Here is a 26,027-nt window from a genome sequence, read left to right as displayed (position 1 = left end):
ACTTTTGTCAGAAGGCAAATTACCCGTACATGACGCTCTACAATCATATAGATGGTTTTGCTGGTTTGGGCTGAGACTTTTACTGAATTGTAAATAAATGATCCCGTTGGTACAGGGGGGAAAAAAAAGGTTACATGCTATGTAATTCCATTTAGACAACATTCTCTTTTTTTTTTGAATTTTATTTTATTTATTTTTTTATCCAGCAGGTTCTTATTAGTTATCTAATTTTATACATATTAGTGTATATATGACAATCCCAATCTCCCAATTCATCCCACCACCACTTTCCCCCCTTGGTGTCTGTACGTAAATGACAACTTATAGTGATGGTGTACACATCAGCTCCTGCCAGATGTTAGGTTGGGGGAAGGACGTTCGTAAAAAGGGTGGCACGGGGGAGCTTCTTTTTGGTGATGGAACAGTTCTCCATCCGTACACAAATCTGTACCTGTAATAAAATTTCATAGAAATCCCCCCCACACACACACAAAATAAAATGACCAAAAGCTGGTGAAATCTGAATAAGGTCTGTATTTTAGTTAATAGTATTGTACCAGGGACTTCCTTGGCAGTCCAGTGGTTAAGACTCTGCACTTCCACTACAGGGGGGGTGGGTTCGATCCCTGGTGGGGGAACTAAGATCCCGCAGGCCGCGAGGTGCAGCCAAAAAAAAAACCAAACATATTAATCATACCAAAGTATTAACCACTGGACCACTAGGAAAGTCCCAAAGCAAACCTCTTTATCTCACTGAAATGTCCCTTCAGTAAATGTAAGCCTGAAACTAGCACATAGCTGATTATTCTGTTATCTCTGGAAATTCCTGATACATCGTTACTAACTAAAGTCAATAGTTTATTCAGATTTCCTTAGTTTTTACCTAATGTCCTTCTACTGTTCCAGGATTTAGTTGTTATGTCTGCCTAAGGCGCCTCTTGGTTGTGACAATTTCTCAAACTTCCCTCGTTTTTAATGACCTGGACAGTTTTGAGGAGTATTGGTCAGATTTTTTGTAGAATGTCCCACAGTTTGGACCTGTCTGATGTTTTTGGTCATTTTTCTTATGATTAGATTTGGGTTATATGTTTTGGAGGAGGAAGACCATAGAGGAGAAGTGCCCTTCTCATCACATCATATCAAGGGTACATTCTGTCAACACGACTTACCGTTGTTGGTCTTGACCTTGACCATCTGGCTGAGCTAGATGTTTGTCAGTTTCTCACCCAAAAGTTTTCCTTTCATTCCCCTTTCCATACTGTCCTCTTTGGAAGGAAGTCACTTTGTGCAGCCCGTGCTTAAGGAGTCAGGAGTGATGCTCCTCTTTGTGGGCAGAGCATCTGTATAAAAATCATTCGGAATTCCTCTGCATGGGGGGTTTGTCTCTTCTCCCCCTTTCATTTAATCATTTGTTTATATCAATATAGACTCATGGATATTTGTTTTATACTTTGGGTTACAATTTAATGCTACTTTATTTTCTTGCTCAAATTGTCCCAGCTTTGGCCATTGGGAGTTCTTTCAGCTGGATCCTGTGTCTCTTTGCCGTACCCCCATCCGTGTGTGTGTGTGTGTGTGTGTGTGTGTGTGTGTGGTGTATGCTGTTTGTGTTATATTTTGCTTCAGGCTCATCATATATGTTTTCTGCTCCAACCTAACAATCAGCCATTTCTCCGAGGAGCTCTGGTTCCTTTCACTGGAGAATAGTATTATAAGAAACCAAGATCTGGATTACCTCTCTTACTTTCTCCTTAAAATTAACGTCAACTAATTTTTTTCATTTCCAAGATGTCTTCAGACCTCTGAAATAATAGAATTTTCTTCATTCAGCACCAGTGTCTTTTCTTCAAGTAATTAATAATGATGCCTTGTGTTTATATAATTCCTTATGAATACATTGATTTTTACTATTAAAAAAGGATTCATTACAACAGATCACCTGAAATTTTTAAAACTGTAACTTTTATCCTTCTGTTTCTGGTACCCTGACATGTCCATACTGTGTCGTGGAGTGTACGGGGTTCTAAGCAGGAGATTGTCTGGGTGAGCCTCAGAAACCACTTTTCTTGATTTGGGGGCCAGTGATTCCCATACCTCCTTGCAGAAATTTTAAAACTAAATGATATGCTTTGTTACCTAATGTTTCATCATCAGGGAAAATAAAGGCTTTTAATGAATTATGGCTGCCTTCTTTTAAAAAAAAATTTTTAACATCTTTATTGGAGTATAATTGCTTTACAATGGTGTGTTAGTTTCTCCTTTATAACAAAGTGAATCAGCTCTACATATACATATGTTCCCATATCTCTTCCCTCTTGCGTCTCCCTCCCACCCTCCCTATCCCACCCCTCTAGGTGGTCACAGAGCACCGTGTTGATCTCCCTGTGCTACGCGGCTGCTTCCCACTAGCTATCAGTTTTACATTTGGTAGTGTATATATGTCCATGCCACTCTCTCACAGCTGCCTTTTAAGCCCATGGTTGCCTTGCTCGTGGTACATAAGGTTTAATCCTAGGTTTGTTTTTCAAACACCAACACGTATTTTTAATTAACTTTGCATTTATGGCTTGAAGCAGTGAACCAAGAAGTAAAAGGATGCTGAAACCCCCATAGGATTCTGATAAACAGAAGCCTGTCTCTCTGCAGCTGGTCTCACGGCTCTCCTTCCCCTCCAGGTCTGACTGAGACCGCGATCTTCAGTTGTGAGGCCCACAATGACAAAGGGCTGACCGTGTCCAAGGGCGTGCAGATCAACATCAAAGGTAAGCGGCAGGGTGGAGTCCCCCCTGCATGTTCCAGGGGTTAGGGGGGTGCAGTGTGAGCTCTGCAGCCAGCCACCTGGGGTCGAGTCCTGGCTTCCCTTTGTGACCTTGGACAAGTCACTTAACCTTTCTGCCTTCAGTGTTCCCCTGTGTAAAATGGGGATAATTACAGAACCTACCTCCTCTTGAGGGTTCAATGAGATAATGCAAGTCAAAGTACTCATAACAGGGCCTGACACTTGTCTTTGATCAACATTAGCTAGTTTAGTTCTGCTCAGATGGAGAAGAAAATTGTCTGAAATGCTGACCCTGGATCATCTTAGCTTCTATTTTCACTTTTTCCTTTTCTACCCTGAACTAGTCCCCATTACTCCTTGAAGAGCCCCAGGGTGGGCGCAGCTTGGGGCACTGATCTGGGGATACCCTGAGGATGGGCTCTGTCCTTCCCTGGGCATCTGGGGCTGAAGCAAGTCTCCACCAGCAGCTGTCCTGAGGAAGGAGAATGTCAGAGTCACTCTTCTTCTGGGGGCACAGGGCTCCTGTCCCTCTTTCTCCTAACCTCCTCCTCCCCCCTTGCTTCCTCTGAGCTGGGATATAACAGAATGAAAGGCACATGTTTGAAACCTCCCCCAAGCTGGTGGAGACATTCCAATCCAATTATCTGCCATTGGATTGGACAATCCAAACCAATCATCAGATTCCTCCTCCTTTTGTGGGATCAAAGGTATTTGAACCTGAAACTTGAAAGGAAAGGAAAATCTACTGTCTTTTTATCCCTTTCAACTCATCTCCCTTAACCTTCCTCATAGAAATTCAGGGAAATGGTATGTTTTAGTATTTGTTCTTAATTTATTTTTAATTAATTACTTTATCTTTATTGAAGCATAATTGATTCACAATGTTGTGTTAATTGCTGCTGTACAGCAGTGATTCATTTATACATATATATATATATATATATTCTGTTTTTAATATTCTTTTCCATTGTGGTTTATCATAGGATATTGAATATAGTTCCCTGTGCTCTACAGTAGGACCTTGTTGTTTATCCGTTCTATATGTAAAAGCTTACATCTGCTAACCCCAGCCTCCCATTGCATCCCTCCCCCAACCCCCTCCCCCTTGGTGACCACCAGTCTGTTCTCTGTGTTATTTGTTCTTAATTTAAATATTGAGAGGCAATATTGAGTTCATATTCCTTTTGGTCTTATCCTTGGGGAAATAATAGAGGGGAAACGGCAGAATGTGTTTAATAATGAGTTAAACGGTGGGTAATGCATGGCAGGAGACTCAAAATTACAAAAAACATACTTTTTTTTTTAAACTGATGTAATAGTTTTGCTTTTATTTATTTATTTATTTTTACATCTTTATTGGAGTATAATTGCTTCACAATGGTGTGTTAGTTTCTGCTTTATAACAAAGTGAATCAGTGACAAAGCGAGAGAGAGGCATGGACATATATACACTACCAAAGGTAAGGTAGATAGCTAGTGGGAAGCAAAAGACATACTTTTTAAAGGTGCTGATGTTTAGTTTCAGCAAATCAACTAGAAGAGGCTACGAGAGGGCATTTTCGAAAAGTTCATTGGAAGGAAACAAAATGAGCAAACTGAAAGTTACTAGGAGAGGAACTGAACAACTTCCTTCCTTCATTACGAATTCCATTATTACAATTTTCAAAAGAAATGTTGAGAATTTCAGGAATTCACGCGTGGGCATAAATTTATAAAGACATTTTCATAAAATATCAACATCTTAAAGTTTAAAAAATCCATAAAATGAGAAGCACTTCCTGAATTTTATGCTTCAGACAGAATCTCAACTAGGACTTTATTTTAATAAAGCCTATTTCCAAGCCTTATGTTTTGGGCTTTCATTGATTTAAGCATGTATATCAAAGCAACCCAAACTCCCTGCTCATCTGTTATCAACTGAGGTATACGTGGCCAAACTTTGATCTGGAAAGGCAGATACTCTATTGAGGGAAGTGAGTCAAACGAAACACTGACTCTTTCCCATTCATCAGTCTGTGTGTCTCCTGGTAAAACTGCAACTCCTGAATACCGTACCCAGTGAGCGCTTAACGTGGTCCCAACCTTCCTTCCCTCTCATCCCCTGCGCATCCTGTCCTCGCCTTTACCACCAGCGCACCTCCCCCAGACCTCGTTACCGCATTTCATCCTCACCCCGGCCCGTGGAGCAGTGTGGTCACTCCCCGCCCTTAATAGAAGCGGGAGCTGAGTTTAGAGAGGGCATTGAACTGTGCCGTGGGCCATGCAGCTGGCTAAGTGGTGGCCACACTCCCCAGCCCCTGCTGGTACTCACGCTGGTCTGCTTGCTGCCCCTGCAACCAGCTTCCAGTGTCCTGTTGAGGGACACTAGTGCTGGAGTCAGGCAGACTCGAGTTCAAGTCCCCATTCTGCTGCTTATGGGCTCTGTGAGCTTTGGCAAGTTTTTAACTTCTCTGGTCCTCAGTTTCCTCATCCGTCAGTGGGGATCGTAAGACTGCTTCTCTGATAGGGTTCTTCCTATCAGATTAGTCATGTTTAATGAAGTCCATAGGTTCCTGGCACAGAGTAAGCACTCAAAAACATTAGTCATCATTTTGGATTATAAGTGCGGTTATTACTGTTAATTAAGAGTTAAATGTATGGGAATTTTCTGGTGGTCCAGCAGTTAGAACTTCACGCTTTCACTGCTGAGGGTGAGGGTTCCATCCCTGGTCCGGGAACGAAGATCCCGTGCGGCACGGCCAAAATAAATAAATAAAAATAATACTGATTCACAGATTTTAATATAGATTTCTTTTTAAAAAAAGAGTTAAATATAGCACAAGAAACTGAAAGCCTCAACTTCAGATCCTTGTTGGATTCTAATGTAAATATCTATCCATGTCCCACCTGTGGCTGAGGTCATTGCACGTTCATTACAGTATGCCCTCCCCTCCCCGCAAGCAGATGCACTTGGGTCTTTTGCTTGAGCTGACTCTCCCTCATTTCCTCGGCCTGGAAAGCTTCCTTCCTCCACCACACACATGCATATGCACGCACGCATGCACACACATGCCTGTTCCCATGGTACCCCTCTTTTCTCAGCACAAATCACTCACCCTCAATTAATGTGGGTCTCCCCAACGCAGCCTTTAGCTCCACAAGGGCAGCGCCATGGCCTTTCACCCCCATTGAGAGCACCAGCGCCCAGTGACGCCCCCACATACAGTAGCAGGAAACGGATGTCTCCCCATCCTCGTCCAGCTAGAAGTTCTCACTTCATCAGGGGGCAGGAAAGCAGGTCTACATCCCACGTCTCTGGCCCTGGCCGAGCCATCCTATCACTGCAAGACTTCTCCGTAGGCTAATACCATTACCCTTAGGCGTACGATGGCTCCCCTTTAAAACTTGTGTTTAATATTCCCAGTCTCAAGAAACAGAAGTAGGCTTGGTATTAATGCATTTGTTTGGTAGCTGTGGCCTCCTGTGGTTTATAATTGTGTCTGTGTCTTTGTTTTTTACATAGCAATTCCCTCCCCGCCAACTGAAGTCAGGGTCCGCAACAGAACCGCACACAGCATCCTGATCTCCTGGGTCCCCGGTTTTGACGGATACTCCCCGTTCAGTGACTGCAGCATTCAGGTGAACTTCCGTAATGAAAAGAAGTAGCTGTTTGGTGCTCAGTGGGTCTGCCTGATTTTTCTTCCTCCGGAGGATGGGCGCTGAGATCATTTCAGCACGCCCGTTCAGAATCCCTTGACCTTCCCCCTGATCAGCATCCACTGGGCATGCACCATTTTATGACGTTCTGGCCCCGCCCTTCCCCACGCCCCCATGATGCTGCCTCCTTCCTGTGCGTGGTCCAGGGCCAACTGGAAGAGAAACATGTTTCCAAGATAGAACGTCATGAGACCAGGGAGAATTCATTTTTAAGATACAAAACCTCATCTGGCTTGTAACCAGGAGTCCAAGAAACCAGGTCCCCTGCAGCCTGGCTTCTCCTGGGTTGGTGGCCATGAAGGACAGAAGGGCAAGCACAAGGTGGATCATCTTCACGACTGAACGTAGCATCTCAGCCGGTGGCTGCCAGGGAAGCCTGGGGATTACAGGCCTTACAGAGTCATCACCCACTTTTAACCACTACCTAAAACTGGTATAAAATAGAGCTGTAAGAAATATAGGCTAGCCATCCTAAAATGACACCTTGCCATGAGATAGGCTCTGCTCTGAGTGTTCATGTCATAAAAAAGGGAAGGGTAGGGCTTCCCTGGTGGCGCAGTGGTTGGGAGTCCGCCTGCCGATGTGGGGGACATGGGTTCGTGCCCCGGTCCAGGAAGATCCCACATGCCGCAGAGCGGCTGGGCCCGTGAGCCATGGCCGCTGAGCCTGCGCATCCGGAGCCTGTGCTCCGCAGTGGGAGAGACTACAGCAGTGAGAGGCCCGCGTACCGCAAAAAAAATAAAAGGGGAGGGTAACAGTAACACTACCTTTTACTGAGTGCCCACAATGGCCCAGGGACTTTGCAGACATTATCTTACTTGGAACCCACACCAGCACTGCAGGGCCACAGTGCACACAGAGCCTGTGAGTGGCAAAACCGGAATTCAAGCCCAGGAAACTCTGATGCCCAAAGCAATGCTCAGGACCACCTGTTCCTCCGTGTCTCAGGAAGACGTTGCAGATGGGAGCAGGTAGTTGAACACACGTGGATTATCCGCTGAAAACATGAATGCATTCTGCCTGTACTTGATCATACAGTAAGGTCAGGGATGATTCTTAGTTTTATAAATGTCTGGTCTTATTAGGTAAAAACATATGAACCTGACATGGGCCAGTCATGCCAACTCAGCTGAGAGAAGTGACTTTCATAGAATTTTATGTGTTGACAACTAGATGTTTTTAATACCAAGTGGAACTCGTTTCTCTGCTCTTATTGCCTCCCACCCTTGTGTAACAGCTGTTCCTTCTCAGAAGAGTAAAAACATATCATCCCCAAAATAGCCTCCACCCTCACCCTGCTACCCACAGCCTTGCTTAATCTTGTCCAACATTATTTGCAAACCTCCCAAGTACTGGTAAGTGTTAGGAATTCTCCTTGTGTCTACAAAGTCTCACCAGGGATATCCTTTTTTTTGAACAGCTTTTTTTGAAATATATTTTACATACCATAATATTCACCCATTTAAAGTGTACAATTCAGTGGTTTTTAGTACAGTCAGAGTTCTGCAGTCATCACCATTATGTAATTGGGACTGTATTCATAAGAGATATTGGCCTGTAGTTTTCTTGTGTTAGCTTTTTCTGGTTTTGATATCAGGGTGATACTGGCCTTATAGAAAGAGTTGGGAAGCGTTCCCACTTCTGTTTCTTGGAAGAATTTGAGAAAGGTTGATGTGAAATTGTCTTCAATATTTAGTAGAAATCACCAGCAAAGCCATCTGTTCCTAGGCCTTTGTTTGTGGAAAGTTTTTTGAGTAATACCAGCTAATCTTTTTACTTGTTATAGATCTATTCAGATTTTCTATTTCTTCGCGAGTCAGTTTTGGTAATTTGTGTGTTTCTAGGAATGTGTGCGTTTCTTTTAGGTTATCTGATTTGTTGGTATACAGTTGTTCATAATGTTCCATTAGAAGCTTTTTTTTTCTTTGAGGTTATAAGTAATGTCCCCTCTTTCATTCCTGATTTTAATAATTTGAGTTGTCTCTTATTTTTCTTGGTCAGTCTGACTAAAGGTTGGTCAGTTTTATTGATTTTTTTGAAGAACCAACTTTTGGTTTCATTAATTTTTTCTATTTTTTAAAATTCTGTTTCATTCATTTCTGCCCTAATCTTTATTTCCTTTCTTCTGTTTACTTTTTTTAGCTTAATTTTTTTCCCCTTTTTGTTTCTTATAGTGAAAGTTTAGGTAATTGATTTGAAATTTCTTCTTTTTTAATATAGGCAATTATACTATACATTTCCCTGTAAGCACTGCATTGGCTGTATACCATAAGATTTGGTACTTGGGGGGTTTTCCATTCATAATCAAGTTTTTGATCATTTTTCTTGTGATTTCTTCTTTGTTCTATTGGTTATTTAGGAGTGTGTCATTTAATTTTCACTTAGTTGTGAATTTCTTAAGTTTTCTTCCTTTGTTGGTTGTGTTTAGAGGATATACTTAGTATGACTTCCATCTTTTTTTTTTCTTTTGGCCATGCTGTGCAGCATGCAGAACTTACCTGACCAGGGATTGAACCCATACCCCCTGCAGTGGAAGTGTGGAGTCTTAACCACTGGACCACCCTGGAAGTCCTCATCCTTTTAAATTTATTAAGTCTTGTTGTATGGCCTTGCATATGTTCTATCCTGGAGAATGTTCCATGTGCAGTTGAGGAGAAGGTGTATTCAGCTGTGGTTGGGTGGAATGTTTATATGTCTCTTAGGTCTAGGTGGTTTATAGTCCTGTTCACTTATTCTGTTTCCTTGTTAAACTTCTGCCTCATGGTTTTATCTATTATTGAAAAGAGGAAATTGAGGTCTCAACTATTTTTTTTTTTTTTTTTTTTTTTTTGCGGTACGCGGGCCTCTCACTGTTGTGGCTTCTCCCGTTGCGGAGCACAGGCTCCGGACGCGCAGGCTCAGCGGCCATGGCTCACAGGCCCAGCTGCTCTGCGGCATGTGGGATCTTCCCGGACCGGGGCACGAACCCGTGTCCCCTGCATCGGCAGGCGGACTCTCAACCACTGCGCCACCAGGGAAGCCCTCAACTATTATTTTTGAATTGTGTATTTCTCCCTTCAGTTCTATCAGTTTTTTTGCTTCATATATTTCAGGACTCTGTTGTTTTGGGAACAACCAGGGCCTGTTTCCCTGTATATGGACATAACTGAACCTACATATGGACACAAATAAAGCATGGACCAGCTCTTTTTTTAGAAAAAATGAGGTATAGTTTTAGGTGCACAACATAGTGATTCAAAATTTTTAGAGATTTTGCTCCATTTATAGTTATTATAAAATATTGGCTATATTCCCTGTGTGGACCAGCCTTTTTAAAAATTGTTTCCAGTTACTGAACTGTTTGAAGAGTCCAAGAGGACATGAGACTCCTTCCCATAGGAGGGTGTTACCTTCAGGGAGACTGAGGAAGCGTACTGCCCCCACTTGAAGAAGAGTGTGTCTCAGGGTAGACGTGAGGTAGAGGGGAGGTAGAGTAGGGTGGTTGAGTGGTCTGAAAACACCAGGTCACCCCTTCAGGTGGAGGATGATCACACAAGCTTCACTTGCACTCCCTTTGCCTTGGCTTTGGGTGGCCAGGGCGTGACAGATCATCCTGAGACTGCCAAATTGAAGCCCCTCTTGACCACCTTGGATCCTGTTGTGCAGGACGTGGTTTTCCTGTCTTTGCCCCACCAGCTAGCTCAGGCTTCCTTCACGCATTCTCCTTTCCATCTCTCCTAGGGTGACCAGAGTTAGCAAATAAGAATCCAGTTACTTTACAAGTTAATTACACTGCTGATTTTGTGTCATACCTATACCCATAATTATTGGTGGTCTATCTGAACTTTAAATATAAACGGGTGTCCTTTATTTTCTCTGGCAGTCCTAGTGAGGTTGATCAAAACCAGCTCCACAAATTATATACTTTCACATTCTGTTGATGAACAATGTATTCCCATTTCTGAAGGGACCAAGTATCATTTTGTAGCAGATTCCAAGTTTGTTACAATTTTAAACTCTGACTTGGTAACAAATGAATGTTTTGGATAAGATTCACATCCACCCACTAGCCGGACACACCCTCTCACTTCCCTTGGTCTTGGCATCAGTTCCTTTCTTCACCCATTTTTGGGCTATGGACTCCGTTTCTATTTTTAACTCTCCCACGTATGTCTTGCCGTTTCATGCCCTCCTTTCCCCCAGAACCCACTGAGCACTGTTAGAGAAACCCGTCTTCTTCTAGGAACATGCCCTCCAAGAGTGTCCCTGTGCCTGGAAATGGTCCAGCGCGTTGTTCCGGAAATGGGGCAGGGGTGGGGAGCCAAGGTTTCCTCCACCTTAGTTCCAGCGCTTGGTCACCAGGAAGTAGGTGCAGACTCTCAAGTGAAGAAACAAAGAGTGATTTCTGCCTACAGCCACCACCGAGATAAGCACACAGCTCCTGGTTTCTCCTCTGGTGGCTCCTCAGGCCAACTCGTACCCTCTTGTCACCCCGCAGAGTCTGCGGGTCTGAGTCAGAGGTGAGACTCGGTCCCAGGGCCACCCTCATGGTATCCACTAGGGGATTTGGAATTCCAAAATGTTGATCTGTGTGGCCCCTTGACCTAAATTGCAAACATACATATCCTGAAATAACAGCACTGTGTTTCCACACCCCATAATTGCAAGCCCATTATTAGCAGAAATTTATTTTGTGGGTTTAAGATTTTTTTCCCCAAATTGTTTTTGGTGGCTTCTGTTTTGTCCAATACTATTTTTGTCTTTCTGATGTTATATGTACAACATATTTTAGAAGTTGTGAAAAACATACAGTGAGAGAAAACTCTGCATGATCCCCGTTCCCAGATAAGAGGTTTCCTTAAGGGAAAAGCTGGAAGTTTAGCCTAGGACTGAATTTTGCTGGGAATCCCTCTCTCTTGCCTGTGCATACAGAAGACATCTGGAGAGGGATGTGGAGAGACTGGTGGAGTTTATGGAGAGAAAGTTGAGGTACAAGGACTCGGGAAAGAGCTGATGGGTTTTTAAAAGATTTGGAGAAAAGCTTGTTGGGTGAGGTGCAAATGACCCTTTCCTATATCTCCCCACCAAAAAATGCCATAAAATCTACACTCTCTGTGTTTGCTTTTGGAGTTGAATCTATATGGGAGCGGGAACTGGGGGGTAAGAATAAAGGACATGCTAAAATTAGCCTCAAGGCAAGAGCAGAATTCCTCAGGAGACATAATGAAAAGAAATACAGATTTAAAAAAAAAAATTAAGTATCTCATCTTCTAAAGTAGGATTTGGGAAATATTTTCTCTAAAGGGTCAGACAGTAAATATTTCAGGTTTTGCCCCACATACGATGTCCCTTGTCTTTACTGCATATTCTGTGAAACAGCTGAAAAAAATGATCAAGAAGCGAAGTGATTCTGAGGAAAAGCTACTTTTATTATAAGTTATATTATAATGTAGAATAATTATAATGTTATGATGACGATTATTTGCTCTGTTACCTGCCGGAGTGAGAACACTTATTTTAGGCATTTTCCATCAGGTCCTCGATTGTTGCACAAGTGAGTAGCATGAGTAATACACAGTGATCCTGGTGGGAAATTTAAGGTGTGCCCCGAAAGGAAGCAGGTACTTCCCCTCAGTGGAGAGGAAGGGCCATGTACACTGAATGCATGAATGCCCCAAGTCTGACATTCCTACCCCCTTACTAACGCCTGGTCCACAATTTTACTCTTCATTTAGGTCGAGGAAGTTGAGCCACTGAGTCATGGCTCAGTCATGATTTTTAACACCTCTGCTTCACCACATCTGTATCAAATCGAACAGCTTCAGGCTCTGGCGAATTATAGCATTGGTGTGTCCTGCATGAATGAAGTTGGCTGGTCTGCAGTGAGCCCTTGGATTCTGGCCAGCACTACCGAAAGAGGTAATTCCTGGGGTTCAGAATGCATATTGTGCCTGATGGCATGTGATGAAACAAATCCTTCCCAGTGGCCTGATTCAGAGTTTAACTTTTTCTTTGTGTGGCCTTTGTCTCTGGAGGATAATTTTATGGAGGTGACCAGTGAAAATGGGAAAGATGTTTCCTTCTATAATTGAAAAGGGTTTAGTGACGAACCTTATACTTACTATGTATAGGGAATATTTTCTTTTACGTAGGAAGATATTAATAGTAGCACACTCTTTTTTTTTTTTTTTTTTTTTTTTTTTTTGCGGTATGCGGGCCTCTCACTGTCACAGCCTCTCCCGTCGCAGAGCACAGGCTCTGGACGCGCAGGCTCAGTGGCCATGGCTCACGGGCCCAGCCGCTCCGCGGCACGTGGAATCCTCCCAGACGGGGGCACAAACCCGTGTCCCCTGCATCGGCAGGTGGACTCTCAACAACTGCACCACCAGGGAAGCCCAGTAGCACACTCTTTATAGCATATATTATTTTAATTAAAATATAAATATATGAAAGTTATTACTCATAGCATCAAACTTAAGAAAACTAATAGGGCTTCCCTAGTGGCACAGTTGTTGAGAGTTCGCCTGCCGATGCAGGGGACACGGGTTCGTGCCCCGGTCCGGGAAGATCCCACATGCCGCAGAGCGGCTGGGCCCGTGAGCCATGGCCGCTGAGCTTGCGCGTCCGGAGGCTGTGCTCCGCAACGGGAGAGGCCACAGCAGTGGGAGGCCCGCGTACCGCAAGGAAAAAAAAAAGAAAACTAATAAATGTGAAAGTGGCTAATGTTCAATAAGCACCTACTACATGCCAGAGACCATCTTAGGTACTTTACATGCATTATTTCATTAGCTCCTCATAGCAATCATATGAAGCAGGTACTGTTGTCTCGACATTATTTTCTTATAGCAAATTTTATTTACATCTGTAAACTTTCATTTCTGTGTGCTGCTTTTGATTTCCAAGAGTTTGTATTTTTTCTATGAATATTGGAGTGAATATTGTAGTTATGTTAGATTTGAATTGTCCAGTTTCCCTTATTTCCCGATTTAGAGCTCTGGATTACTCAGAACCTCTTTCCTGCCCGTAACTCCAGCCTTACATAATCAGTGCTCCAATTTTAATACAGACAGTGGGACAGGTCTAGGTCATAAATTGTTAGGGCTGAATCCTTGCACAAATGAAACTAGTGCCAAGATTGTAAAATATCTTAAATGAGGAAGAAAAACCTCTGAGAACAATTTTTATATGGTGTTTCATTTTCATTCAGTTCAAAAAACTTTCTGGTTTCTGTTTTGATTTCTTCCTTAACCCATTAGTTATTTAGGTGTCTAATGTAGTTTCCAAATATTTGTATTAGTGATTTCTAATTTCATTCTGTTGGGGCCAAAGAACATAATTCATATCACTTGAATCCTTTGAAATGTATCAAGACTCAGTTTTACAGCCCAGAACATGGTCTATCTTGATAAATGTTCCATGTGTACTTGAGAATGTGTATTCTGCTCTTATTAGATGGAGTGTTCTATAAATGTCAACTTGGTCAAGTTAGTTGACAGTGTTTATCAAATTGTATTCTTATTGATTTTATGCCTCCTTTTTCTATCAGTTATTTAGCCAGATGCATTGAAATCTGTAGTTATAACTGTGAATTTATCTATTTCTATTTGTAGTTCTAGCAGTTCACATATTTTGAAGTTCTGTTATTTTGTGCATAACTGTGTAATATTACTATGCTCTCCTAATAAATTGGCCACTTTATCATTATGAAATTATTTTCTTTATCTTTGGTAATATATTCTGTGAAATCTATTTTATCGATATTAATATAGCCATTTTACTCTTTCTTTTGATTACATGGTGTATCTTTTATTCATACTTAATTTTAACTTACTTGTATCTCTATATTCAGTGGGTATTTCATGTAGGCAGTACTTTACTTCACAATCCTTGCCTTTAAATTAGGGTATTTAATCCATTAAAATGTAATGATATCATTCATATGGGTAGATTTACATCTGTCTTCTATTTGTTCTGTCTGTAATTTGTTCCCCTTCTTTTGGGTTAATTGAATGTTTTTATTCCATTTTATCTCCTTTTTGACTTATTAGCCATAACTCTTTTTTTCTGTTCTTTCAATGGTTGCTTTAGGGTTTATAGTATACAGGTTTAACTTATTACTATATACCTTCAAGTGATGTTATACCACTTCAGGTATAGTATAGGAACCTTAACATAGTATACTTTCATTTTTCTTCTCCAGATATTTATGCTATTGTTGTCACTCATTTTACTTTTACATATGTTATAAGCCCACACTAGATTGTTATTATTTTTGTTCAAATAGTCATAATTTTTTAGAGTGATTTATATAATTATAAAAAACCTATATTTACCCAGTTGGTATTTACCCAAATGGTAGTTACCATTTCTAATGTTATTCATTTTTTTGGTGTAAATCTGTACATATTTCCATGTGGTATTATTTTCCTTCTTCCTAAAGGATTCTTCATTACTTCTTGTAGTATGAATCTTGGTGAGAAATTCAGCTTCTGTATGTCTGAAAGAAATCTTTATTTTACCTTTGAGGGGTTTCTTTGGCCTTCATTTGGTAAGATACTTTTATTAGGTATAGAGTTCTAGGTTACTCCACTGTCTTCTTGCTTGCATCGTTTCTGATAACAGATCTGTGGTAATTCTTAATTTATTCCTCTGTGTATAATGTGTCTTATGTCTCTGGTTTTCCTTTTGTATTTGATTTTGAGCAATTTAATTATGATGTGCCTTGGTGTAACTTTCTTTATATCCCTTGGGCTTGGGGTTCACTGAACTTCTGAGGTCTGCGTGTCTATAGTTTGCATCACATTTGGAAAATGTTGGCCATTGCTTCTTCAAATATTTTTTTCTGTTCCCACCTCTCCGCTCCTTTGAGGACTCCAGTTACCCATGTATCGTATCTCTTGAAGTTATCACTGATGCTATTACTTTTTTCCCTGCTTTTCTCCTTGTGTTTTATTTTGGGTAGTTTCTATTACTATGTCTTCAAATTCACTAATCATTTCTTGTGCAGTATCTAATCTGCCATTAATTCTATCTAGTGTATATTTCAACTCTCACATTGTAATTTTGTCTTTTTTTGTATCTTTCCTGTCTCTACTTGACTTTTAGACCATATGGAATAAGTTATAATAACTGTTCTAATGTCCTTGTCTGCTAATTCTAACATCAGTCTTATTTCTGGAGTGATTTTGATTGATTCATTTATATTCCTATTGTGGAGAGTACTTTCCAATTTTTCTACATGTCTGGTAATCTTTGGTTGGATTCCTGAAATTGTGAATTTTACTTTCTTGAGTGCTAGATATTTTTGTATTCTTATAAATATTGAGCTTTGTTTGGGGTCACAGTTAAGCTAATGGGAAAAGACTGATCCTTTTGGACATTGCTTTTAGTATTAGGCTGGACCAGAGCAGTGCTTCATCTAGGGTCAACTATTACCCACTATTGAGACAAAACCGTTATGTGTACTCTACCCAGTGCTCCTTGAATCATTAGATTTTCCAGGCTGATTGATGGGAACAGGCACTATTCCTGACCCTGAGTGACGCCCAGCCACTCTCATCTTTAATTTTTTCATGTGGTTCTTTTCCTGTCTTCCTCCAGAGTCCTCCTAGTGACTCCTTTGCCATCTCCTGGGCGTTTGTCTTTCTTGGTTTACTGTCTCTCATTCTCATGGAGCACATTCTCAGTTAGCTCTAGAGAGAATATATATATAAATAAAAACTATGGGACCTTCCATGTCTGTTTGTCATACTGGATTGGTAATTTTTCCTAATAGAGAATTTTAGGTTGGAAATGATTTTCCCTCAAAATTTTAAAAGTATTTCTGCATTGCTTTTTAGCTTCATGTGTCATTGTAGAGAATTTTGATAACTTGAGTTTTCTAGGTGAACTATTTTTTAGTTTTAATTTTTTTTTAATATCTTTTCTCTTTAATCATGGTGCTGTCATGAGCTGTGATGTGGGATTTGTTTCATTCATCATCATAGGCATTCCATCTAGGAATGCAAATGCTTTGGTTTTGAGACTTTTTCTTATACATTTTTTCCTTTAAAAATGTTCTTCTGTTTTTCTTTCCAGATAACTGTATTAGACATTTGTTGAAACTCTTTAATTGCTTCCTCAATTTTTTTTTTACCTCAAATTGGCCTCCTTTTAAAAATTTTTATTCTACTTTTCTTCTGGAGATTTACTTGATTTATCTTCTAATTCTTCTGTTGAATACTTCATTGAAATTGGCAATGCAATATATAAGAATAATTTTATTTTTCATTGACAGTTTTTTCCAGTTCTCAATTATGAGAGCCTTTTCTTATCTTTGGGTATGTTAATGATTGGTGTTGTTTGTTTGTGTTTTAGTTTTCTCTAGTTCCCTACATTGTCTCTGCCTCCTCTGCGTGCTCTGTCCGGTGTTTTGTTCTGGTCCCTGACATTCATGAAGAAGGCCTCCCCAGCCTCTTCTCATCTTCCACTGTCTCTCCTATTGAAGAGTGAAGAACCAGCGATTGATGGGAAGCTCTGTGAGTGTGGGTGGGGCTTGTAGGCTTCACCGTCAGGTGATTGGGCAGCGACCTAAGTGTTTTAGTTTGGATACCCCCAAGTGTCAATATTGGCTTTCTTTCCCCTGGAGCCACTTACTTCCTCTAGAAATGAGTCTCCTGTCTGCTGCCTCAGGGATATGAACACAGCTGCTGATGCTCTAAGATCAGGTGGGGAGGAGCCAGAGGTGGAGTCCCCCTCAGTCAGTGTATGAACTTTCACTTATTTCCCTAGTTGTCAGCCCCTCATCGTGCCTCCATTCTATACTGGTGCCCCAAGTCCAGTAGCTTTTCAGTTCAGAGAAGAAAGCATCCTGTCTCCTGTGGGAATTTGAGGGATACCTGCCAGCTGTGTGTGGGCATAGGTTAGAAGGATCTCGAGGGCTACTTCCTGATCAGACTTTCAATCTTCCAGTTTTAGTCCCCACTCTGGTCCCTTGGCCCTCCGCTTCTGAGCCTCTCTGTGGTTCTTTGGGGAGAATCAGTTTACTGTGTTAATTACACCTTCTTACTCTGCTTTTCAGCTTTCCTATGTATGTTGGCATTTCTCTTCCACTGTTGACTACTCTGTACCCTGTGAGTTTATACTGTTTCAAATTTCTTATTGTCATCATAGAGGGGTTTTAGGAGGGAGTAGACATAAAGACATGTTGAGTCAGCCATGTTTCCCTGTAAATTCTACTGTGTGACTCGCTTCATAGGTACAGCTTTAGCTATATATTTCCTAAGCTGAAATTTGCTCTAACTTCATTATTACTGCTCCTGGAATCAGCAGAGACAAAGAGGTTATAGTGCCCTTTTGTTTCCCTTTCAGATATATCAGAAATATACAATTTAATCTCCCCTAAATACAAACACAACAACAGTTTGGTGTATATTATTGCATATTTACTCTTCCTATGTGTAAAATACTTATTTTTTAATTTCTAAAATGGATCATTGATACGTACTTTTTGGCAGTTTTATTCACCCCCCCCCCACCATTAGATATTCTTTCATATCAATTTACATGGTCTCGCAAATTCTTTTCAGTGTGGGGTAGTGAGTATTCCATTGGAAAATTATCAGAATTTATTATATCGTAATTATTGACTGAACATTACATTTATTCCTTTCTGTCACTATTATGCTTCAATGAATATAACACTACCTACAGGAGAATTTTTCTAGATTAAATTCATGGAAAGAAAATATTGGTCAAGAGGCATATTTTTTTCAGTTTTAATAGCTACAGTCAAGTTCTTCCCTCTCAAAAAAAATGTAGTTGTGATCTTGACTTGTTTCCCAAATTATTTTGTACACTTACTGTACCCACATACATACTTTTTCTAAAAAGTGCGTTAACTTTTATTATCCTTGTATATAGACATTTTGACATAAAGTGGTTATGTGGCTTGTGTAGAATTTACTATAAACCAGAGAGTGAAAACCAGTGCTAAATTCTACAGTTTGTCACCTAACCCAGCAAATAGTATTTGACCCTCTGATCTTCATTCATGAGGTGTCTTACACACACACACACACACACGCACACATACACATACATATTTAAATTTATTCACTGATTAGCTCTGTTCAGATCATTAGTAACCTGGCTCTGGACTTTAAAACGTGGCTTCCTTCTGAGATCAGCAGTGTTCCCTGCCTTGTACAGCTCAAATGACATAGAACTGATCCCCAGCTGGCCTTCTTGACCTATTGCTGCACAGGTGTCTACTGGAGAATCCTCTTGGAGTTGTGTGTGTTTTGCTTCCCCAAGAGGAGTCCATGAGCTCTACCTACCTCCTTCCCTGTCTTCCACTTCTTTGTTGTTTTAGTTTGGAAAGGGCTTACTTTTTAAAAAAAACTTTTATTGAAGTAGAGTTGATTTACAATGTTGTGTTAGTTCCAGGTGTACAGCAAAGTGATTCAGTTATATATTCTTCTTCAGATTCTTTTCCATTATAGTTTATTACAAGATATTGAATATAGTTCCCTGTGCTATACAGTAGGTCCTTGTTGTTTATCTATATTATATATAGTAGGTTGTATCTGTTAATCCCAAACTCCTAATTTATCCCTCCCCACTCCTTTCCCCTTTGGTAACCATATGTTTGTTTTCTGTCTGTGAGTCTGTTTCTGTTTTATAAGTAAGTTCATTTGTATCATTTTTTAAGATTCTACATATAAGTGATATCATATTATATTTGTCTTTCTCTGTCTGACTTCACTTAGTATGATCATCTCTAGGTCCATAGCGCTTACTTTGTGTGTGTGTGTGTGTGTGTGTGTGTGTGTGTGTGTGGCCTTTTTAAGAGAATTTTATTTGAGTGGTTCTTACAAAGATTGTTGCACTATGAAAGTCATTTGTTTGATAGAAATATCAAGCTGTCTTGTCAAACACACTAAAGTAACCCAAAAATATATTTCAGAGCTCACAGAGCCTAAAAAGAGCAAAGATTATATGCAACAAGACAAAACCTATTTCTGCATTTCCTATTTCTTGCTCGGACTGCTTTGCTTACCAGCCTGTCCCTAAACATCTTGAGGAAATGCAGGGATCATTTTGTTTGGAATCTTAGACACAAAGCTTACTTTGTTAAACTCATGATATCTTAATGGTCCTCGATTGAAAAGAAGGTGAAAGTCCACTATTTTTTTTTTAAATGTGACATCGAAGAGATTTTATCATGAAGGAAGCACTGGAAAATGAGAAGAACTAACATTTTCTGAGTGCCTACAATGAACTAGACACTGTGCTAAGCACTTACATATAATATCTTAATAAATCTTCATAGAAAGGTATGAAAGTCCACTATTATTTCAGTCTCATTTGAGTGCTTTTCATAGAAAATTAAAACACCAAACGTACAGAAACCAAGAAGAGAATGACCCACTATGTGCCTTTCTTCGTACTTCCTCATCCTTCTCTCCTTTCTCTTTTGTAGCCCCGTCAGTAGCACCTCTGAATGTCACTATGTTTCTGAATGAGTCTAGCAACAAGGTGGATGTCAAATGGATCAAGCCTCCAATTAAGCGGCAGGATGGGGAACTGGTGGGCTACCGGATCTCTCACGTGTGGCAGAATGCAGAGACGTCTGTAAGTCTGAACTTCAACAGAGTGCACTTGTCTTCTTGGATTTGCTGATTTAATACTGCTTTAGGAGCTTTCCTTTTGTCGTGAAAAGGCCTGATATTATTGGGTTAGGCAAGGCACCTTTCAGTGGGAGATAAACAATGTAGTAAAAATTAGAAGTGCCTGAAAAGTTACAAAATTCCAAGAAATCTTTGGGGCTTTCCTCACTCACTCTTCATCCATTCATTTATTTCATTAGTCAATGTGAATAGAGCTCATCCCCTGTTGTCCCCTGATTCTTGCCTTCAGGGAACCTTAGGCTCTTTGAGGAAGGCAGTGTGAACTACTCAGAGGGTTTACCGGGCTTAGCAGTCCTGCAATTCATAACCTCTTGGAAATTCCAGAAGATGATTGTCAGGGAAGACCCCCAGCCTCATAGCGGATGGCAAGAGAAACTAGACCCCGAAGGAGAGGGTCGAGCAGGCCAGCAGGTGGATTGGCACAGCCCTGTAGGACGTACTGTATAGCACAGCGTTGTTAGACGTGACTCCAGTCAAGCCCAGAGGGCCGTCTGATTTTGATTGCCGAGAGGTCTAAAGATGGTGGGAACATCGGGCCCAAGACAGAAGTGGTGAGGCGGACAGCTGACTGTGGTTAGGTGGGCAGCTCCCAGACAGGCCCCTTTCCCACTTGAGAAAGGAAGAGGGTTGAGGTGACACTGACTTTTCATGACACAGAGGGTCTGTAGAAGAGCAGACGCACTGGCTGTATCCTCAGGACTGTCTCTTCTTTACCGCCACTGTGGAAAGCATGCTTCTTTTGTGTTGTTACAGTCCTCATGGATCTAACCCTGGTAATAGGTCAGACTTCAGCATCCTCGTGGCATCTGTAGGGAGAATCTCAGGAAAGTTACAATTTCTTGGCACGAGAGAGGAAAGGGGTGAACAGCTGCACTGACCCATGATGTCCAGGCTTTGTGTCGGTCACTTTTAACCTCGTATCACCCAGCTTTTACCAAAACTGCGGTCTTCCAAAAGAACAATTTGAATTTTTTTTTCTTTTCCTGCCTCAGTTTACCTATCAGGAAGCAGACTGTCGGAAGCAGTAGTGATGGAAAAGGAAGAGAGCTTAGAAATCCATGGTTTGTTCTGCCTCATAGTAGATGATAAAAGGATGCTATTTGTACCAGTCAAAACCCTGCTTAAGAGAGTTGCAGCTATGAGATAAGAAGTCTCTCACCTCCTGGTCTTTTGTCTCAGAGCATTTGTGCAAGGGGCCTGTTGATCACGTTTGCACACTTTCGAGTCAGGGGAATCAAATGCCTCTCTTAGAGGATGGCTCCTGCTTACAATACTACATTCTTAGTAGAGATACATGAAGGTCCAGTGATTGCTTTCTGATTCAGTAGGAACTTTGGTTGGCGGAAGATAGTGATTCTCAGCAGACACTTGAGTGATGTAGGAACAAACCAGTTTCTTTAAAGAGCTGCAGGTCATCCTTTCTCCTTCTCCCCTGGTGTGGGTGGAAGATACTTCTTCAGGGGGGACCCCTGCAGCAGAGGCGTGCTGAAGGACAGGAGTGATGAAAGCCTTACTTACAAAGGACATGACGTCGCCAAGGAGCGTAACACACAAGTGCCATTAACACCCAGCCTTGCATTCCCTCTGCCCTTTGTTCAGAATGCTCCCCTCTGTAGTGAGGACAGTACCGCCACAGTTAGGACTGTGACCTCTCCAGTCATCACCTCCTTGGAGACGCTAGCTCATCCCAGCAGGAAGGTCATTGGCATTGTACTCATGTGTCCTCTGTGCATCACGACAGTCTCGTGACAACAGAAGACTTAGTGGCTCACTTTACTTTGGGTAACATTCTCTGAGGCAGCTAAGCTCCCAGCTCACCAACTGCAGCTGGAGACAAATAAGAACACTTGGAGAGAAGCTCAGCCCGGGAGGGGCCTAAAACCCCCTTCCAAAGTGAAGCTTGAAATGACCTCTGTACCCAGCACTTCGGTTCCCTAAACTCCCTTCTTTGCCGAAGGGCAAGAGTTAGACACAACTTCCTCTCGAAATCGTCCTTTCATTTTCATTTTAAAACTGTTACTAGGGACTTCCCTGGTGGTCCAGCAGTGAAGACTCCGCGCTCCCAATGCAGGGGGCCTGGGTTTGATCCCTGGTCAGGGAACTAGATCCCGCACACAGCAACTAAGACCCAGTGCAACCAAATAAATAAAAATAAAATAAATATTTTTTAAAAAGAAAGAAAACTGTTACTAAGACTACATCTTCTTTATGTAAGGTGATGAAATTGGATATTTTTGGAAGATATTCTTATTTATTACTCTAATAAGGGAAGGTTTTTTTGTATGGAATTTCAGAATATTCTTGAAGTAGTCTTTGGGTGGGTTATTACAGTTTGCTGGAAATTTAGTGTTCAAAATTTGTACCTTCAGTATCCTACAACCATTGTGTCACTTTCAGACTAAGAAACTCCTGGTATTTACTGTACGGACATTTACTGTATCTTGATGAAGTCATCAGTGTTTTTGCTCTCTTTTTCTTGCTATCCCTTGCCTTCCAAATCAAAGCTTAAAATACAAAGGTCAGGATCCAGTAAAATCTGTTCTCCTTGAAATTGGAGCTGTGCCTTGCTCATCTTTGTACCACCTGAACACAGGACGTTAAACTTGCTTTGTAGGCATTTATAGCACTATGAACTTGATGTATGGACCTGACCGACATCTAAACCAGCAGGAGAATTTCTCTCTCTGAATGGTACAGTCTTTTGATGAGTGTGGACTGGTATTTCTTGTCCCATTCCCATAAAGTGTCAGTAGACCTGTGAGAATTCAGTAAGCAGATAAGTTTATAAAATACTGCGTATTATACCCCCTTCTGGAAGACTCACAGTGTATACTGGCAAGTTCAAGGTTCTCCAGTGTTCTGCAATAAATAAATCTGTTTACCTTTGACCGAGATTTGCCCGAACCTTAGACAGAGACTCATTTTTATACGTGTCATTCTTGTAGAGCTCATTGTTTTGGGATTGGGGCTCTAATGCTGGTTTAACTGTGTTTGGAAAGGGTGGAGATCCTTGATCAGAAGGAAGTTTCATAGCTGATTATGATGGGCCAAGAGACATGACATGTAGAACCAGTTTCTTTAAAGACACAGGGAAGCCACAGTGCACTCAAGGCTTCCTTCCTTGGGCCCAGACCCCTGCCTGCTAGCAAGCTGCATGCCTGGAGGGTAGATGTGCCCACTGCCTCTTCCCTTTCCTCATTTCTCACTGTCACAGGAGGGCAGAGCATGCGAGCTAGTGTCATTTTAAGGTAAAAAGAACAGGTGAGGTTCTTGTGAGACAGGCCAGACAGGGGTCTGAAACATTTCTGAAACCCAAGGATCCATCAAGGATGGTACCTTTTGCCTGGAAGAGAAAGCTACAGTGAAGAGCAACTCCATGAATGGGTCAAATAAAATTCTTGGTTTGGGAACTAGACAGCCTTGATTATTTTCTCTAGTGCACCAAGACTTGAAAGATACTACTTGCTCAGTTCTATCCTAGAGCCTTACAGTTATAGGGGAACCAGATCAAAATACAGCACCTTACAGGTGCTATAGGAATGTAGGAATAATAATAACCATCATCAGCTACTTACAGTGTTGATTACTTACAGACCCTGTGCCAAGCGTTTTACATAAAAGGCCTCGTTTAACCCTTACAAAAACGCTGTGAGAAAGATACTATTTTCTCAATTTTCATTTGAGGAAACTGAAACTCAGAAACATTGAGTAACCTACCCAGAGTCACACAGCTTAGAATTGCAGCACTGAAATAAGAACCCAGGTCTGACTGACTCCAAAGCCAATGCTTTTCAGAACCCCACTACTCTTCTCCAGATGCCCTTGGCTTTCTTCACAGTACAGTGTCTCTTGTTCAAATTCCACAGCACGGCCTCTTAGCAGAAAGAAGTAAAAACAGGACAGGTTTCAAGAGTAAGATGTGAGGGTTTTACACTGATGATTGTGCATTTGAAGCCCTTTTGAACAAGTTTGTTGTCGCATGGGGTAGCTCTTTCCCTATTGAAGGTTACTTTTCTTTGAGGTAATAAAATGGGCCATATTCTTCTTCTTTTTTTTTTTTTTTAGCCTAAGTAATTTGATTTATTTATTTATTTTTGGATTTTATTTTATTTTTTAATACAGCAGATTCTTATTAAGTATCTATTTTATACATATTAGTGTAAATGTCAATCCCAATCTCCCAATTCATCACACCACCAGCACCACCCCCGCTTTCCCCCCCTCAGTGTCCATACGTTTGTTCTCTACATCTGCGTCTCTATTTCTGCCCTGCAAACCGGTACATCTGTACCATTTTTCTTGATTCCCCATATATGTGTTAATATACGATATTTGTTTTTCTCTTTCTGACTTACTTCACTCTGTATGACACTCTCTAGGTCCAACCACATCTCTACAATGGACCCAATTTCGTTCCTTTTTATGGCTGAGTAATATTCCATTGTATATATGTACCACATCTTCTTTATCCATTCATCTGTCGATGGTCATTTAGGTTGCTTCCATGACCTGGCTATTGTAAATAGTGCTGCAGTGAACATTGGGGTGCATGTGTCTTTTTGAATTATGGTTGTCTCTGGGTATATGCCCAGTAGGGGAATTGCTGGGTCATATGGTAATTCTATTTTTAGTTTTTTAAGGAACCTCCATACTGTTCTCCATAGTGGCTGTATCAATTTACATTCCCACCAGCAGTACAAGAGGTCACTTTTAACCTCACACCCTTTCCTCCACACCCTCTCCAGCATTTACTGTTTGTAGATTTTCTGAAGATGCCCATTCCAAGCAGTGTGAGGTGATACCTCATTGTAGTTTTGATTTGCATTTCTCTAATAATTAGTGATGTTGAGCAGCTTTTCATGTGCCTCTTGGCCATCTGTATGTCTTCTTTGGAGAAATGTCTATTTAGCTCTTCTGCGCATTTTTAGATTGGGTTGTTTCTTTTTTTAACATTGAGCTGCATGAGCTGTTATATTTTGGAGATTAATCCTTTGTCCCTTGATTCGTTTGCAAATATTTTCTCCCATTCTGAGGGTTATCTTTTCATTTTGTTTACAGTTTCCTTTGCTGTGCAAAAGCTTTTAAGTTTCATTAGGTCCCATTTGTTTATTTTTGTTTTTATTTCCATTACTCTGGGAGGTGGGTCAAAAGAGATCTTGCTGTGATTTATGTCAAAGAGTGATCTTCCTATGTTTTCCTCTAAGAGTTTTGTAGTGTCCGGTCTTACATTTAGGTCTTTAATCTACTTTGAGTTTTTTTGTGTGTATGGTGTTAGGGAGTGTTCTAATTTCATTGTTTTACATGTAGCTGTCCAGTTTTCCCAGCATCACTTATTGAAGAGACTGTCTTTTCTCCATTGTGTATCCTTGCCTCCTTTGTCATAGATTAGTTGACCAGAGGTGCGTGGGTTTATCTCTGGGCTTTTTATCCTGTTCCATTGATCTATATTTATGTTTTTGTGCCAGTACCATAGTGTCTTGATTACTATAGCTTTGTAGTATAGTCTGCAGTCAGGGAGTCTGATTACTCCAGCTCTGTTTTTTTCTCTCAAGATCGCTTTGGCTATTCGGGGTCTTTTGTGTCTCCATACAAATTTTAAGATCTTTTGTTCTAGTTCTGTAAAAAATGCCATTGGTAATTTAATAGGGATTGCATTGAATCTGTAGATTGCTTTGGGTAGTATAGTCATTTTCACAATATTGATTCTTCCAATCCAAGAATATGGTATATCTCTCCATCTGTTTGTGTCATCTCTGATATCTTTCATCAGTGTCTTATAGTTTCCTGAGTACAGGTCTTTTACCTCCTTAGGTAGGTTTATTCCTAGGTATTTTATTCTTTTTGTTGCAATGGTGAAGGAGATTGTTTCCTTAATTTCTCTTTCTGATCTTTTGTTGTTAGTG

General features: G+C 40.9%; 1 protein-coding gene across 1 annotated transcript in view; it reads left to right on the top strand.

The window, feature by feature from the left end:
• MERTK (MER proto-oncogene, tyrosine kinase) overlaps positions 1 to 26,027 on the top strand; it is a gene marked incomplete at both ends in the record, with an annotated part of 109,672 nt that overhangs the window by 42,831 nt on the left and 40,814 nt on the right. The window contains 4 exons of the mRNA XM_079721324.1: positions 2,676 to 2,762; positions 6,282 to 6,397; positions 12,190 to 12,373; positions 19,917 to 20,068. Of these exons, the coding sequence (XP_079577450.1) occupies positions 2,676 to 2,762; positions 6,282 to 6,397; positions 12,190 to 12,373; positions 19,917 to 20,068 (539 nt within the window). The remainder of the gene's footprint in view (positions 1 to 2,675; positions 2,763 to 6,281; positions 6,398 to 12,189; positions 12,374 to 19,916; positions 20,069 to 26,027) is intronic.

This window comes from Hyperoodon ampullatus, assembly GCF_949752795.1.
Source record: "Hyperoodon ampullatus genome assembly, chromosome: 15".
NCBI lineage: Eukaryota > Metazoa > Chordata > Mammalia > Artiodactyla > Ziphiidae > Hyperoodon > Hyperoodon ampullatus.
The sequence above is the reverse complement of the archived record's forward strand: the minus strand, read 5'-3'. Positions and strand labels throughout refer to the sequence as shown.